This window comes from Fomitopsis serialis (assembly GCF_022376445.1).
Source record: "Fomitopsis serialis strain Sig1Antser10 chromosome Unknown B0H18scaffold_12, whole genome shotgun sequence".
NCBI classification, from domain to species: Eukaryota; Fungi; Basidiomycota; class Agaricomycetes; order Polyporales; family Fomitopsidaceae; genus Fomitopsis; species Fomitopsis serialis.
Window position 1 is genome coordinate 527,729 of NW_025954972.1, and position 12,765 is coordinate 540,493.

The 12,765-nt window shown below is 56.7% G+C and overlaps 3 protein-coding genes across 3 annotated transcripts; 1 reads left to right on the forward strand and 2 right to left on the reverse strand.

Annotated features, from left to right (window-relative positions):
* Positions 1-132: 132 nt before the first annotated feature.
* Positions 133-923, forward strand: B0H18DRAFT_1139256 (uncharacterized protein; the record flags this gene model as incomplete). The annotated part of the gene is made up of 4 exons (XM_048035620.1): positions 133-155; positions 212-335; positions 390-621; positions 679-923. The coding sequence occupies 4 exons, from the start codon at positions 133-135 to the stop codon at positions 921-923; spliced, it is 624 nt and encodes a 207-aa protein (XP_047897020.1).
* A 347-nt stretch (positions 924-1,270) lies between these two features.
* Positions 1,271-2,552, reverse strand: B0H18DRAFT_1208760 (uncharacterized protein; the record flags this gene model as incomplete). Its single annotated transcript, XM_048036285.1, has 4 exons — positions 1,271-1,382; positions 1,440-2,096; positions 2,155-2,307; positions 2,376-2,552. The coding sequence occupies 3 exons, from the start codon at positions 2,550-2,552 to the stop codon at positions 1,446-1,448; spliced, it is 981 nt and encodes a 326-aa protein (XP_047897021.1). The 3' UTR covers positions 1,271-1,382; positions 1,440-1,445.
* A 1,894-nt stretch (positions 2,553-4,446) lies between these two features.
* Positions 4,447-6,364, reverse strand: B0H18DRAFT_988944 (Zinc/iron permease). Its single transcript, XM_048044935.1, has 7 exons — positions 5,846-6,364; positions 5,710-5,793; positions 5,260-5,645; positions 5,131-5,201; positions 4,835-5,070; positions 4,567-4,775; positions 4,447-4,480 (listed from the first exon to the last, which is right to left on the reverse strand). Exons 1-6 carry the CDS (start codon positions 6,068-6,070, stop codon positions 4,650-4,652), a joined length of 1,128 nt encoding a protein of 375 aa, XP_047897022.1. The 5' UTR covers positions 6,071-6,364; the 3' UTR covers positions 4,447-4,480; positions 4,567-4,649.
* Positions 6,365-12,765: the final 6,401 nt, after the last annotated feature.

Genomic DNA, 12,765 nt, shown 5'->3' on the forward strand with positions numbered 1-12,765 from the left:
TTATTCGCAAGTCGACCTCCGGACCATAGCGAATAAAGCACTACTGCAGCGAATGTACGAATGGCTACAATTACTCGTTCTTCGCCGTAATAATACGATATTCGTTGTTATTCTTCAAGGAGGGTTTTCCTGATGGCCTACGAGGCGTCTCAGACGTGAGCGTTCCATATCTCAGTAACTCGGTGTAATGAAAAGACCATTATGATCCTAGGTCATCTGCAGCTGCCTCTGGTGTAGGCACAGACGTCTCGACTGCATCAGCTCTCTTGCCACCAGTATCTTCGAGCGTGTCGCGGTCATCGTCTTTCACTGCCGGAGACATTTCGGGTACCGTGGTGGGTTAAATCGTGTCGCAGTTTGTGTACATGCTGATAGACTTCTCTTGTCAGGTAGGCGCTGTGGTTGGACTGTTTGCCATCCTCCTGGGAGCCTTCGTCCTCATCTATAGACGTCAACGACGTCAAGGGATGACAGTCGTGGAAATTGAGCCTAGTTCGGATAGTCGGGAAAGTTATCCAGAGGGTGCAATCAGTACCTCGAACGCAGTGGACACCTCCGCGAATACCCAGACGCGTCCTGGCCCTCACATCAGTGGTTCGCTCGTGTCTACACCCTCGCCCTGTAAGTACTAGTAACTATTACAACAATACATCTGCCCTGATCACTGCGTTCATACAGACACCAAATCGTATGCGGACTCTGACGCACGTCTATCGTCCACTCCTCCGTTCCAGTCGTCATATGCTGCTGCTCGGAGCGATTCTCCGGTCAGCTGCCCGAAGCTTGGTGATCAACCGAGTCACTTCGCCCCCGATTCAAGATTGCTGCTAGTACAGGAGCAAGATGCAGGCCCTGTACCCCCGTCATATAATCCAGAATGGAGTAAACCGGTGGACAACGAAGTTGACGCGACTCCGCGCTAGTGTAGACGTTACTGCTGACGGCCGGGTATGACGTCGTACAGGCCGCGCGACTTCAAGTTGGGATGCTTCAAGTTATATTAAAATGTACCTGGATGATGTCGACTGATGCAAGCAAGGATTGCGGTCGCGGGCGGGGACCAGGCTGACACTGGGCTCTCAGTCATATGACATAATCGACGGGTACCACGTACACGTACAGAGGTACAGACGTACAGACGTACAGACATACGGGCGTACAGATGTACAGATGAATTAGGATGTGTATCCGGGCGATACTATGCCCACACTTATACGCAAATAGTAGGGTGTGGACTACAGATACAAAGCATAACAAAGCAGTCACAAAGCGATCAGAAAGCGACAGCTCACCAGCGCATACAGTAAAGTAAGGTCATAAAAAGTAGATATGGGTAGAGCAAGTTCAGCTCATTTCTTTGAAACGGCACGAGCTCAATCCTCCTAGACCCAGGGAGTTTGTGAGTATCTGGACCACGTCGCATCATGTTGCCTACTCACGTGTATTCATGCATCAGGATCGTCAGCTCCAGTACGACAGGCATGGCTGTGGAGATGCCTGCGCAGCGACTCTGCTCGCGTAAATGTCGCCATGCACTTCTCGCACCGCACCGTCGTCGCGACGCGCGCATGGATCTCAAGCACATGCCGCCAGAGGTTGTTCATCGACCTGCGCGCGCACCTCTTCCACTTGCAGCCGCTCTTCGCCCCGCGGTCCTTCGCCCTGGAGTGTGCTGGAAAGTCGGCGTGGTGCGCTTCCTTGAGATGCGCCTTGACCGCGTCCTTCGTGGCGTCGACACGGGTGCGGCAGCCGTCCCACTTACACGTCACGTACGCCGCCTCCGAGTCGTTCGGAGGCATCAGAGAGGCCCCCGGCGTGCTCGAGCTTGCGCTGACAATCGGCTGCGGCGCCTGCTGTAACTTACCGAGATTCCCGCCAGATTGAGCTGCCGCTGGCACACCCTGAGGATGGATCAGCTTTACCGATCGATCAGGGCTGTTCGACCCTGGCAGTGGGTGCCAGTCGCCAACGGGAGTTTCGGGGAAACGGGTTTCTCCGTGCTGCATCCAGTGTTGGTGGCCTGCGTCGTCCTGCGCTGGGCCAAGTTGCTGCAGAAAGATCGGACTTATACCCATGCTGGGCGTCCATTGTCTGCCCTGATGAGAAAAGGGTTAATGATGATGTCTGGTCCAGGAATATAGAATGAGTACTCACTGAGGCACCGGATGCAGGCGTTATGATGTGGTTGAAGGAGCGCGGGTCGAAGGAACTCGTGTAGGAAGAGTTGCCAAAAGAGGGTGCGTCGGTCCAGACCATATGGGTCTCTTGGGTGCGCGTCGCATCTGCCGGCCAAACGGAAAATGCTGACTTCCATGCCAGCACCGGAGTCTAGCAGTCAATGTCGAGTGAACAGAGTCGCGAAGACGCATACTCACCGTCTCGTATCGTCCTGTTACATGCTCCATGGCCGGTGCGGTGCTCATGTCGGGGTACGATCCTTGCGAAAATCCCCCGTTCGTGACCCAAAAGGGTTGCTCGGCGACCACTCCCAGAGACGCGAGGAATCCGTCCTGCGACTTATGGAGGCGTTGTGCAGAGATAGAGTTGTCCATTCCGCCGGCGTGTACTAGTACTTAGCGTGCTTGAGCATGGGGTTTATAAGCTGTTTCGCAAGATGCCGTACGACGAAAACAAACATACCTGTGGTGCTACAGTAGAAAAAGGTTGACGAGCCGAGAGAAGATGAACTGGGCGGCGGAGTGGGGTGCAGCTGCGGTGCTTCATCCTGCTCATATACCTGGAGGCGAGAGACCACCTGCGCACACGTATGGTCGTTGAGTACAGCCAGGAACAAAATGTCGGCTACCATTAGGACGTACCGTACGATCGCAATGCCACAGTGGCACACGCCGATTGAGTCAACTTGGCTAGGCCCGGGAGGGCTTCGGGAGGAGCGGCTACACAGGGTCAAAACGAAACACTGGCAGCAGCCGAGGCGGGATCAAGGAAGGAGGGCGAACTTTCGGCGCCGGCCTAATACAGTTCCATGCACTAGCCCTGCAATGCTCCTCCCGCTTCATCCATTCCATTGAGTATTCCGAATTTTTAGCACAGCGTTCTTTGCTCCGTACTAGTTGTCAATGTGCACTTTGATGCGTTCGTATTGGAGAGATAGAAATTGAAAAGTACACGCATCAATCCCCGACAAGTAGCCTCGTTCCTGGAGATCTCAAGATCATCAATATGTCTGCACCGAGTACTAGTACCGGCTGCCACTGAGCGCTACGTGAAACAACGTCGATTGCCGAGCAGACTTCGAGAACCCGCGACTCGGACGCAACATAGAGGCCCATTGTTCGGTGGCATCGGTTTGACACGGCTTCACGTTTGTACTCGTATTGAGTATCTCGTGAACCGTACTTAGCGCTACTGAGTGTACTATGAGGTGAGCAGGTGTATTCGTTCATCAGATTAGCTCGCGTGAGCAAGCACTGGCGAACATCAGCCGGACAACTCCAGGGACGTACTATACGTACCGTCAACTTCAAGCTTTCGTGCAGCTCAGCTCGCCCTCGCCACACCTGTCCTGCACATCATTAGACGCTACTATCACCTCCTTCTTCGACGCTGAAGGCACACAAAGCTTGGGGCGGCGTGCGTCGTCGTTCGATTGAGACGTTGAGAACAGAGGTGCGGGCCAGGTCGTCAAGCGACCGCCACAACGCAGATCTCGCTCACACTTACTTACTTATGGAACTCGCTGAAATATGACAGAACCTTGTAACAGTGTGTTTCAGACTGTGAAACGACCGAAACGTTAACCGTCGCAAGGCCGCGGAGCTTTCTCACCTATTCTCACGGATGAATCTTCGGGCGATCGTCCATCCCGTCCACTGAGTTGCCTCCACGCGACGCAAGCGAATATTCCTGAATCCACGTCAGGCAATGGCAACGGAGGCATGCCACGATGAGTCCTGGCAGACAGCCTTCTACGTATGCGAGGTACAACCTGGTGCAACTGCAAACCGCAATCGCAAACTCGATGAACCAACGCAACCTGGTGGCCCCGGTACACTGATTATTTCGTAGTGGAGGTTGAAGGAGTGATGGCTGCTCCTATGATTTTCAAGGAGGTGTATGTCCCTCGTACGTGTCGCCGGAGTGGTTACAGTAACTTATGTTTGGACCTGTGTCGACAAGGAAGTCGCAGCGGCGCAACTTCGAAGCTGCACATTGCACGAACAGTCCATCGTCATCGATTCATCCCTGGCAATGATCTAGTCGTACAAGTACTTCGATTCTTCACACTGACTACAACATCGCCCCCCTAACGTGGCAGTAGTAACTGGGTACCGTAAATGCATGCAAAAGCGATGATTGAACAACAGCCATTTGAGTGTGGGGGTCCGTCTACGGGATAGGTATGTGCTATTATGCAAGATCGTCATGGGGCGGGGTGCGTCGTGACTCGGAACTCGGGGCGCGGGGTGGTAGTGGAGGCGGTTGGAGGTTGAATGTGACTTCGGCGAACGGCGAACGTAGGATCCTATTTGAGGAAGAAAAGGTACGCGCGGTGGGTCTATGCGTGACCGTCATTCTCGGATTTCAGCAAAGGGCTTCAAGTTGGTGAGACCCGCAAACGGGCACAGGTCGTGGCAGCCATTAATAAGAAAGACATGGGGAGACCGGGACCGCAACGACGAGCCCGGCTATGCCCACCTGCCCAGGAGCGCCATGAGGCCCGCGCCGAGCATCATGCACCCGAGTGCGAAGACGAGCTGCTTGTTGCTCCCCCCGATCATCTCCTTGTTAAAGATAAACTCGTGCGCCAGAAGCTACCACACACCCCGCCGTCAGTCACCCGCAGTCCAAACCAACACGCAAGGGGGCTCACCTCGACGAGGGCGGTGTAGATGAGGATGCCCGCGCTGAACGCGTCGAGCACGCCGGAGACGATGTTCGCCGTCGCGCCGTTCGGGTTGTACGTCGAGCGCACGCCGAGGCCCGCCGCGATCCCGATGGGCGTCGTGATCCCGAAGAGGACCGCGCCGACGACGGGCACGTACGCGTACTTCTGGGGCAGCTCCATGAATGCCAGCCGCGAGCCGACACCGAGGCCCTCGAACGTCTCTGGAGTGGGGAGCGGTGTCAGTGAAGGCTTCGACGGAGGTAGGAGCGAGGGGGACTCACGGTGGAAGACGATGACGATGAAGAGAATCTTGAACTCTTCGTCGACGGCGAGGGTCAGGCCAACCAACACACTGTTGACGACCGTGAGCAAAATGTACGACGCCGCAGCGAGATGCACGGCGTACATACCTGTGCAGCACCACGCCGAACTCGAGGATCGCAATGCCGATGATTTGCGCGATAGCCGAATCCGAGAGGGCGCCATGCATACCGTGGTCATGCGCATGTGCGTCGTGGTGCGCAGAGCCCTTCTCGGGGTCGCTCATGCTCAATTCCTCGCTACGAATGTCGACCGCGTCGGGGTACTCGAGTTGCATTTTGGCGGCGACTGCGTCAGCGCCTTGGGCCTGCACCTCCGGGCCGTGTGCGGAGTGGGACCCCGTGGCGAGGCCGTGGCCGTGGGCGTCGTGCTTGAGCCCGACCCTCGCGAGCACGGCGGTGCCCCAGCGGAAGGCGATGAGCTCGACGATGAAGATCATGAAGATGCTGCAGAGGCAGATCGCCATCGCGTACGGCTGCAGGCAGTCGGCGGTGATGTCAGCGGGCAGGCGGGTGGTGAGAGGGTGCAGAAGTGCGTACGTAATTCTGCCATGCTTCCGACAGGCAGGGAGAGGTGAGCTCCTGGGTTGCGGGGTCGAGCAGGTGGATGAAGGCCGTTGCGATCTGTTCAAGGCGGTCAGCGATTCTGTCGATGAGGCGCGAGGAAGGCACTGACGATGACACCGCTGCCGAAGTACTTGGCGACCTTGAAGGCAGTCTCGGGGATGACCACCCCGAGGACCCTATGCCGGCGAGCTAGGACAGGGAAGAGAGCACCGAAGAGGGACGTGGCGAGGATGATGAAGATCGAGGCGATCCGGAGGTCAGTGTACGCGTCGGAATTGTTGACACTGTTGCAGTCGTCTCTGCCATCCCTCGCGTAGAGTCTGTGGGCTCGCATTGTTGAGGAAGAATGTAGGGGTGCCGAAGTCGAGGGTCTGGTGCGCTTGACTAGCGTCGGCTGGGGACTGCCTGCTTGCGGTGGAGGGAGCGGTCGTTGGAGAGACGGGGTGGAGAGTTATATAACGAAGGAGGGAGGTGGGATGGAGGAAGGCAGCGCGGGAAAGCAGGCTGAGACGGCACTGGGCAGTGGGTAGGGTATCGTCCGGTCAACGCCTGCACTGGCCAGCAACCACATCGTCGATGCACCCATCCGCCACAACACTGCGAGGGTCCTCGCCAGCGCTTCCTCCCGTCTGGCCAATCACACGCCTTGCTTTAGCAGATTTCTCCATCACGTGCACCGAGTACCCTCGCGATCGCCAGCACCGAGCAAGTCCTCGGTTGCTCCTCGGCGACGTCCGCTTGTTTGCTTCCGCCACTATGCTGGTCGGGACGGTCGCACTCACGGTCCCGGCCACTGTACGCTACCGCCTGCTGACCTCCAAAAGTATTCGGTTCAAAGTATTCGGTACCCTCAATGGATTGGCCTGATTCAGGTTCAGACAGGCAATAGAACCGTACGTAGTGTCAGACCAAGGTTTGCTCGTGTGAGGCTCCTCACCGTCAAAATAGGCAACGGCGGCCTCTTTGGCACACGACGAGGTACAATGTCACTTTCTCTATCTCCCGGTCAGTGTCTGCCATCGACATCGCTCGACATCGAGGTCCCGTCCAGTCACCGTGCCGGTTACGTGCCGATGAGGTCTACGAACAATATTGTGCCGACCGCCCAGGTACGTCGGCATACCTAAAGGCATGGCTCAGTTGAAACTACGGACGCAACAGAAAATAGATGGTGTCACCACAGCTCAGAAGGGAATGCTACGTCTTGCGAGGCCAGGAGAAACCACATGGTTCGGCCTTGAATTGGACTCGCAAAGTTTCGGCCTGGATGTGACAATACCAACGTAAAATACAATTCTTGCTCCCAGCTGCAGGTAATGTGCTTCGTTATGACATCGCCTTTGATAGCCAGTGACTCAACCAGTGTCTTTCCAAGCCTTAGATACAACTCGTCGCAGTCCCGCCGTAGGCCCATCAAAGGCACCAATCACGAATCTTACCGCAGTACCAATGGATCTCTCACCTCACGTAGCTCCGTGCGGCTCCCTGAAACTCATCGCCTCTCGTCCAGTGCTCGGAACAACCGGCCCACATGCACGCGCGCTCTCCTGCACCCTCGCAGTGACGGCCTGCGCCAATGGTCCACCAAGCATTCACATCCTACCATCCTACGGTGCTCCCTCCACTGCCTCCCGGAACGTCCCAAGCACACCCGCACTGCGACGTAACTTCGTGGCGACGTCGCTGGAGGGACCCAAGGGATCCAGAGACGTATTTCCCAAGGACTAGGTTCATGCCTCGGAATGGCCGATTAGGTTGCGGCGTCCGCCCAATGGGAAACGCACATATTTGACCGTACGGTATGCGATGTCCCTTTCCGGACAAATGCATATGCGGAGGAGGATGCATATGCGGAGTTGGGGGAGGGAAAGAATGGTGAATGGGCCGTCGTACCCACGCGTGCAGAGCAACGTCACATAGGCGAGTTCGTTGGCCTCGTCAATGATGATGGACGCACATCGACAGCGCCGGAGCGGACTCCTTGGGAGGCGCGGCCATGGTCGCAAATTTCGCGTACTCGCACGTGGGGATGAGTCGAGGGAGCTAACTTCGTCGCGCGTTTTCGCGCGGGCTCGCGCCAAATTTGACCCCGTCACATCAGCCCTCTTCTTACGAGTTTTTCGACCGATGAGACCAGAAATTCATCTGCGTGACTTCTGCGCGAACTCGGAGGTTGCTCACCGGCACCGCCCACCGTTGCACAGTTAAAGCTCCTGTGAACATTCGATGGATCATCGAACTAACAGACCGCAGAAGGAATACGCATCGTGCGTGACATAACTGAGGCCTCACGCTCAAGACTGGAATGCCTCCATCCTGGTTCACAGGAAGCTACTAAACCCTACCATTACGAGGAGATCTACATACAGCTACAAACGACCTGCAAAGTCTCAGTCTAACCCCGAACCACCACGCCCCTCGTTCACCCACTCTTCGCCTGCCTCGCGACGCCTCCCCTGCCCGCGAAGCCCCACTCGATCTGGTGCGACTGCGTGACCGTCACGCCGAGGTCGTCCGCGAACGCCCACACCGTGCCGGGGTTCTTCTGGAACTGGCGCCCGACGAAGATGACGTCCGCCGCGCCCTCGTCGAGCACACCCTGCGCGAGCGCGCCCGTGTTGATCGTGCCCACCGCGCCGACGAGGAGCTTCTCGCCGTGCGCCTTCTTCACCGCCGCGGAGAACGGCACCTGCAGGAGCTTGTGCTGCAGCTCCGGCGCGAGCTGGAACTTCTGCGCGGGGTGGATGCCCCCGGAGGAGACGTCGAGGAGGTCGACGCCGTGCGCGGAGAGGATCCCCGCGAGCCGGACGGTGTCTTCGTGGCTCCAGCGCTCGTTGGGGTGCGAGTCATCCAGCCAGTCGGTGGCGGAGACACTGTGATGCATGTGAGTGACGGATCAAAACCAGGACGAAGCGGGGAGACGTACCGAACGAAGAGAGGCATCGTTGGCGGGATCACCGCGCGGACGGCGTCGACGACCTCCAGGAGCAGCCGGACGCGGTTCTCGAAGCTCCCTCCGTACTCGTCCGTGCGGTGGTTCGCGACCGGGGCCAGGAACTCACTGAGGAGGAACCCGTGCGCCGAGTGGATCTCGATCACGTCGAAGCCCGCCCTCAAGCTCCTCTTCGCCGCGTCCACAAATGCGTTCACGACGCGCTTGATGCCCGCGCGCGTGAGCTCCTTCGGCTGGGGAACTGGTCGCTGAACGGGATCGCGGACGCGCCCCAGACGTCGTCCGGCCAGCCGCCGTCGCTGACGGGCGCGGAGAGGCCCCTGTGGACCCAGAGCGCGACGGTGGACGCCTTGCGGCCCGCGTGCGCGAGCTGGATGCCGATCTTCTGGTTCTGCGCGTGCGCGAACTGGACGACCTCCCGCCAGGCCTCCGCCTGCTCGTCGGTCCAGATGCCCGCGTCCTGGGGCGTGATGCGGCCCTCAGGCACGACCGCGGTCGCCTCGACGATGGTGAGGCCGGGCCCGCGTGTGAAGATGCCGCCGACTGGGAAGGGAAGGGGGTTGGTCAGGACGGCGCTTCTGGGCCTACGGTGAGCGATAAGGGACCCTCACGGTGGGCGAACTGCCATGGCGTCACCTTGCCGTTCTCTGACGAGTACTGGCAGAGCGGGGAGAGGAAGATGCGGTTCTGGAACTCGACGCCGCGGATCTTGATAGGCTTGAAGAGCGCCGGGATGGGCTTGCCATCGGGCTGCGGGTCGAGCGCAGTGCCCGCCGGAGGATACTGGGCGGGAGCAAAGTAGGGGACGTTAGGCGCAGGGGCGTTGATGTAGTTGTTGTTGTGGGCCATGGCGAGAAGGGGGTGGGATGTGTGGGGAAGACATCGCCTGGCGAGCCCAGCTTTTATAGGGAGCGTTGCAGGTTTGTTGAGCCAAGGATATGTTGGACGAGCCCGAGCCAGGAAGCAAGAGTGCCGCTTGGTTACTAATGTTGGTCGATTGGCAGAATCGATGTCCAACAGAGCCGAAGGCTCTGGATAAGTCAGCAGTGTAGGGACGTCGTTACTCAGCACAGAAAATCACAGCAAGGGTCTGCTTTGAGGCAAGCCTGGCGTGCTCCGGACGGAGAATAGGCAACAGGCTATCCTTCCGAGTCTGGCGATCCACGGAAGACATAGAATCAGATGTTAGAGATATGCTCCCAGGGCGGTGGCCTCGAACCCTGTACAGCTCAGCGAACGAGTCCGAGATAGTCGGGACGACATCCCAAGTCTCATCCATGTGGCGGATGCGGCGGAACACTTCACCCGCACAACATGTCTTCTGCTTACGTCACACTACCTCACGCTTCCTCTTCTGGTAGCCACCGCTGGTCCGTCCAGGCTCATCTTGACCATCTTCTACCACACGTGCATGGTCGTGTTACGCGACTCCTAGACTTCTACAACCTCTCTTTCCGCGTACCACGCTGTGTTTGTGCGATGCAAAAACGCTCTCGCTCTGTCCACAGCCGTTACACAGAGACCCGCACAGAACCGTGCGTTCGCAAGCGAGCCATGAGCCGCATCAGCGCGCTTAACCACGAATGAGACTCGAAGGACGTCAGGACACGTATCAAACTCTAACTTAACGTACTTCCTGGTCGAGTTCAGCCACAACACATAAGTAATCTGCTCCGAGTGACCAGCGGTGAGTGCTTGAGTCCTTGCCCTCTTGACTACATGATGCAGCTAACGTCGGACATCCCTTACTATTGTTGCCCTCATGTACCTATAGTACGGGCCTAAAACACGGAGAGTAAAAAAAATTAAAATTAAAAAGACTACGTGATGCAACACTCACTATACCAGCTTTCAGCTCGCCTTCATCATGAGTTTGTTGGCTCTCAACAACGACATCCTCCGTATCATCGCGGAAATGCTTTACGCCGCGCAATGCATAAATGGTGTCTCGCGATCTGCATGCAGTAGGTGCCCATCAATTAGAGCGATATGCCATCCACGGCTGAAGCTTACTCTTAGCTTCTTTACAACACCGCTCGGCGCTGGCGGTTACACGAGCGAACCCCATAACTGAAATGATTACCTAGTAGGCTCAGGCAGGGCTCAGGTCTCCAGGTCAGGGACTCTATTGTACCCTCAGACGTTAGGACCAGGCTTAGCTCAAGGTCCAACTATCAAGTTCCGATCGACTCCGCTGTGAAATCTTCGCGAACGACAGCACGATCTCACCAATAGGGTTGGCTCCTACCAGCGCCGCGGCTGTACTCGCGGGCAGTCGCGGCCATGGTACGGACATTGAAGGACAAGTCGGTCACAGCGAGGGCCGCAATGGGTTATGCTAACATTGTTGGTAATACAGTACATCAGAAGAAGAACGTACGCGGGCTTGGTATGGTCAGGCGACAGGCAGTACACGGTCACGGCCGAGGTCTGAACGACGAGAGCGCTCAACACGACTACTGTACTATTTCGACCGTGTGTTCTGTCACGCATCACGGGGGGTCATGAACAGCCACTGTCACGGGTCACGGAGTCCCACTGAACACCCAAGTCGGTCAGAATGTCACGGTCCCGGGTACCAAATACCCCTATTTGGGCCGACCAGGACACCCTGTCACGCATCACCGAGGTCTCTGAGCACCGAGCACCTGCGTCACGCGTCACATCCGCTGAACAGTTGGTCGAAATAGTACAGTAGTACGTGGTGTTGCACTCGCTATGCTGACTCTGTCCGCTACCCCCACAGGTGACAGCAGGGACAGAGGTGCCGGGACACAGTACACGTTATCCGCAGTTTGGTGTCTAACCGTACATCAAACTGCAGATAACGGGGCCTACAAACACGGCGGCTCAGCGTAGGAAGGCAAGGCACAGGTAGATGTTCGCCGCAAGCTTGAGATGCCTGGGTCTGAGCCGTCCGCGTTCTCTTATATACCCTGTATGTGTGCGATGCATGGTCTCAGATCGTTCCAGCTAATTCGGTATTTGCTAAGGCCCCTCCCAAAAGAACAAGGACAGGCGCAGGTTGTGACCCCACGTAGCAGGTGTCTCAGATCCAGATCAGATCCATATTCGTTCTCATGATCATGATGATGAACTCTGGATGAACTCAACATTTCACTTATGAACCGCAACAAGCCACCAACGCGTTGAGACGCGACGGACGCGGGTCTGTACAAGTGTTGGCTTACTAACAAAGACTGACACGCTCCGCCTGTGCGCACTTCAACTTGAAGTTCTACGCTCCGGGTCCAAGTACACAGCGAAATGTCTGACATTGATGATCAGACACTCAGACTCGTGTCTGGCTCCGACTCGTTGAAACTGTCTCTTACGTATGACTTTCTTTCTGTACCGGCACCAACCAACCGCCAGGCGGACCTCCACCGCGGCGTATGCATGGTTCCGTTTGCGATCACTGCACAGTCACTCGCCGGCACCTGAAGTAGTAGCCTGGAAGACTCGCATTGCTGGTCAGTCACCGGCCTCGGTTCTTTGCTGTCTCCTGCTGTCTCCGGGTCACTGTAATAGCCAGTCGTTCAGAACTTGGACGCTGTTCCACTCGGTCTCGGGCACAGGACTATGAGCGACCATGAATTGATCGCGCGGGGCTCGTGAACCGCGGGGCTAATCTCATACCATCGCAAAAAATACGGGCGAATCGGACCTCGAACAAAGAACAAGGCGACGAATGGAGAAACTCTTTGGCGTACGTTCGAAGTCCAAAGGTGTACTGAAAATAAGAGGGTTGAACGTTGAAAGCCATCGAACATCGCCTTTACTACTAAATAGGGAAATTCTTTGATCGTCAATCTTTTGGATCCCAAACATGCAGTGAAGCGGTACTCGGGCACTTGGTACTTTGTTCTGTTGCTAACTAACGTTACCGGAGGGTGAGGTAGAGCCTGTTGCTGTGTTCTGCGAGGATCTTTGCATGTTGGGTTCGGAAGTATGATTTGCGGTGTACCATTCACACGGCGCTAGTTTGTGAAGACCCCAACATGATGGGTGAGAATGCGTCATACTCAGTACTCATCCCGGCGGGTTGGCCTTTCTGGAGAGGGTAGACATGATTC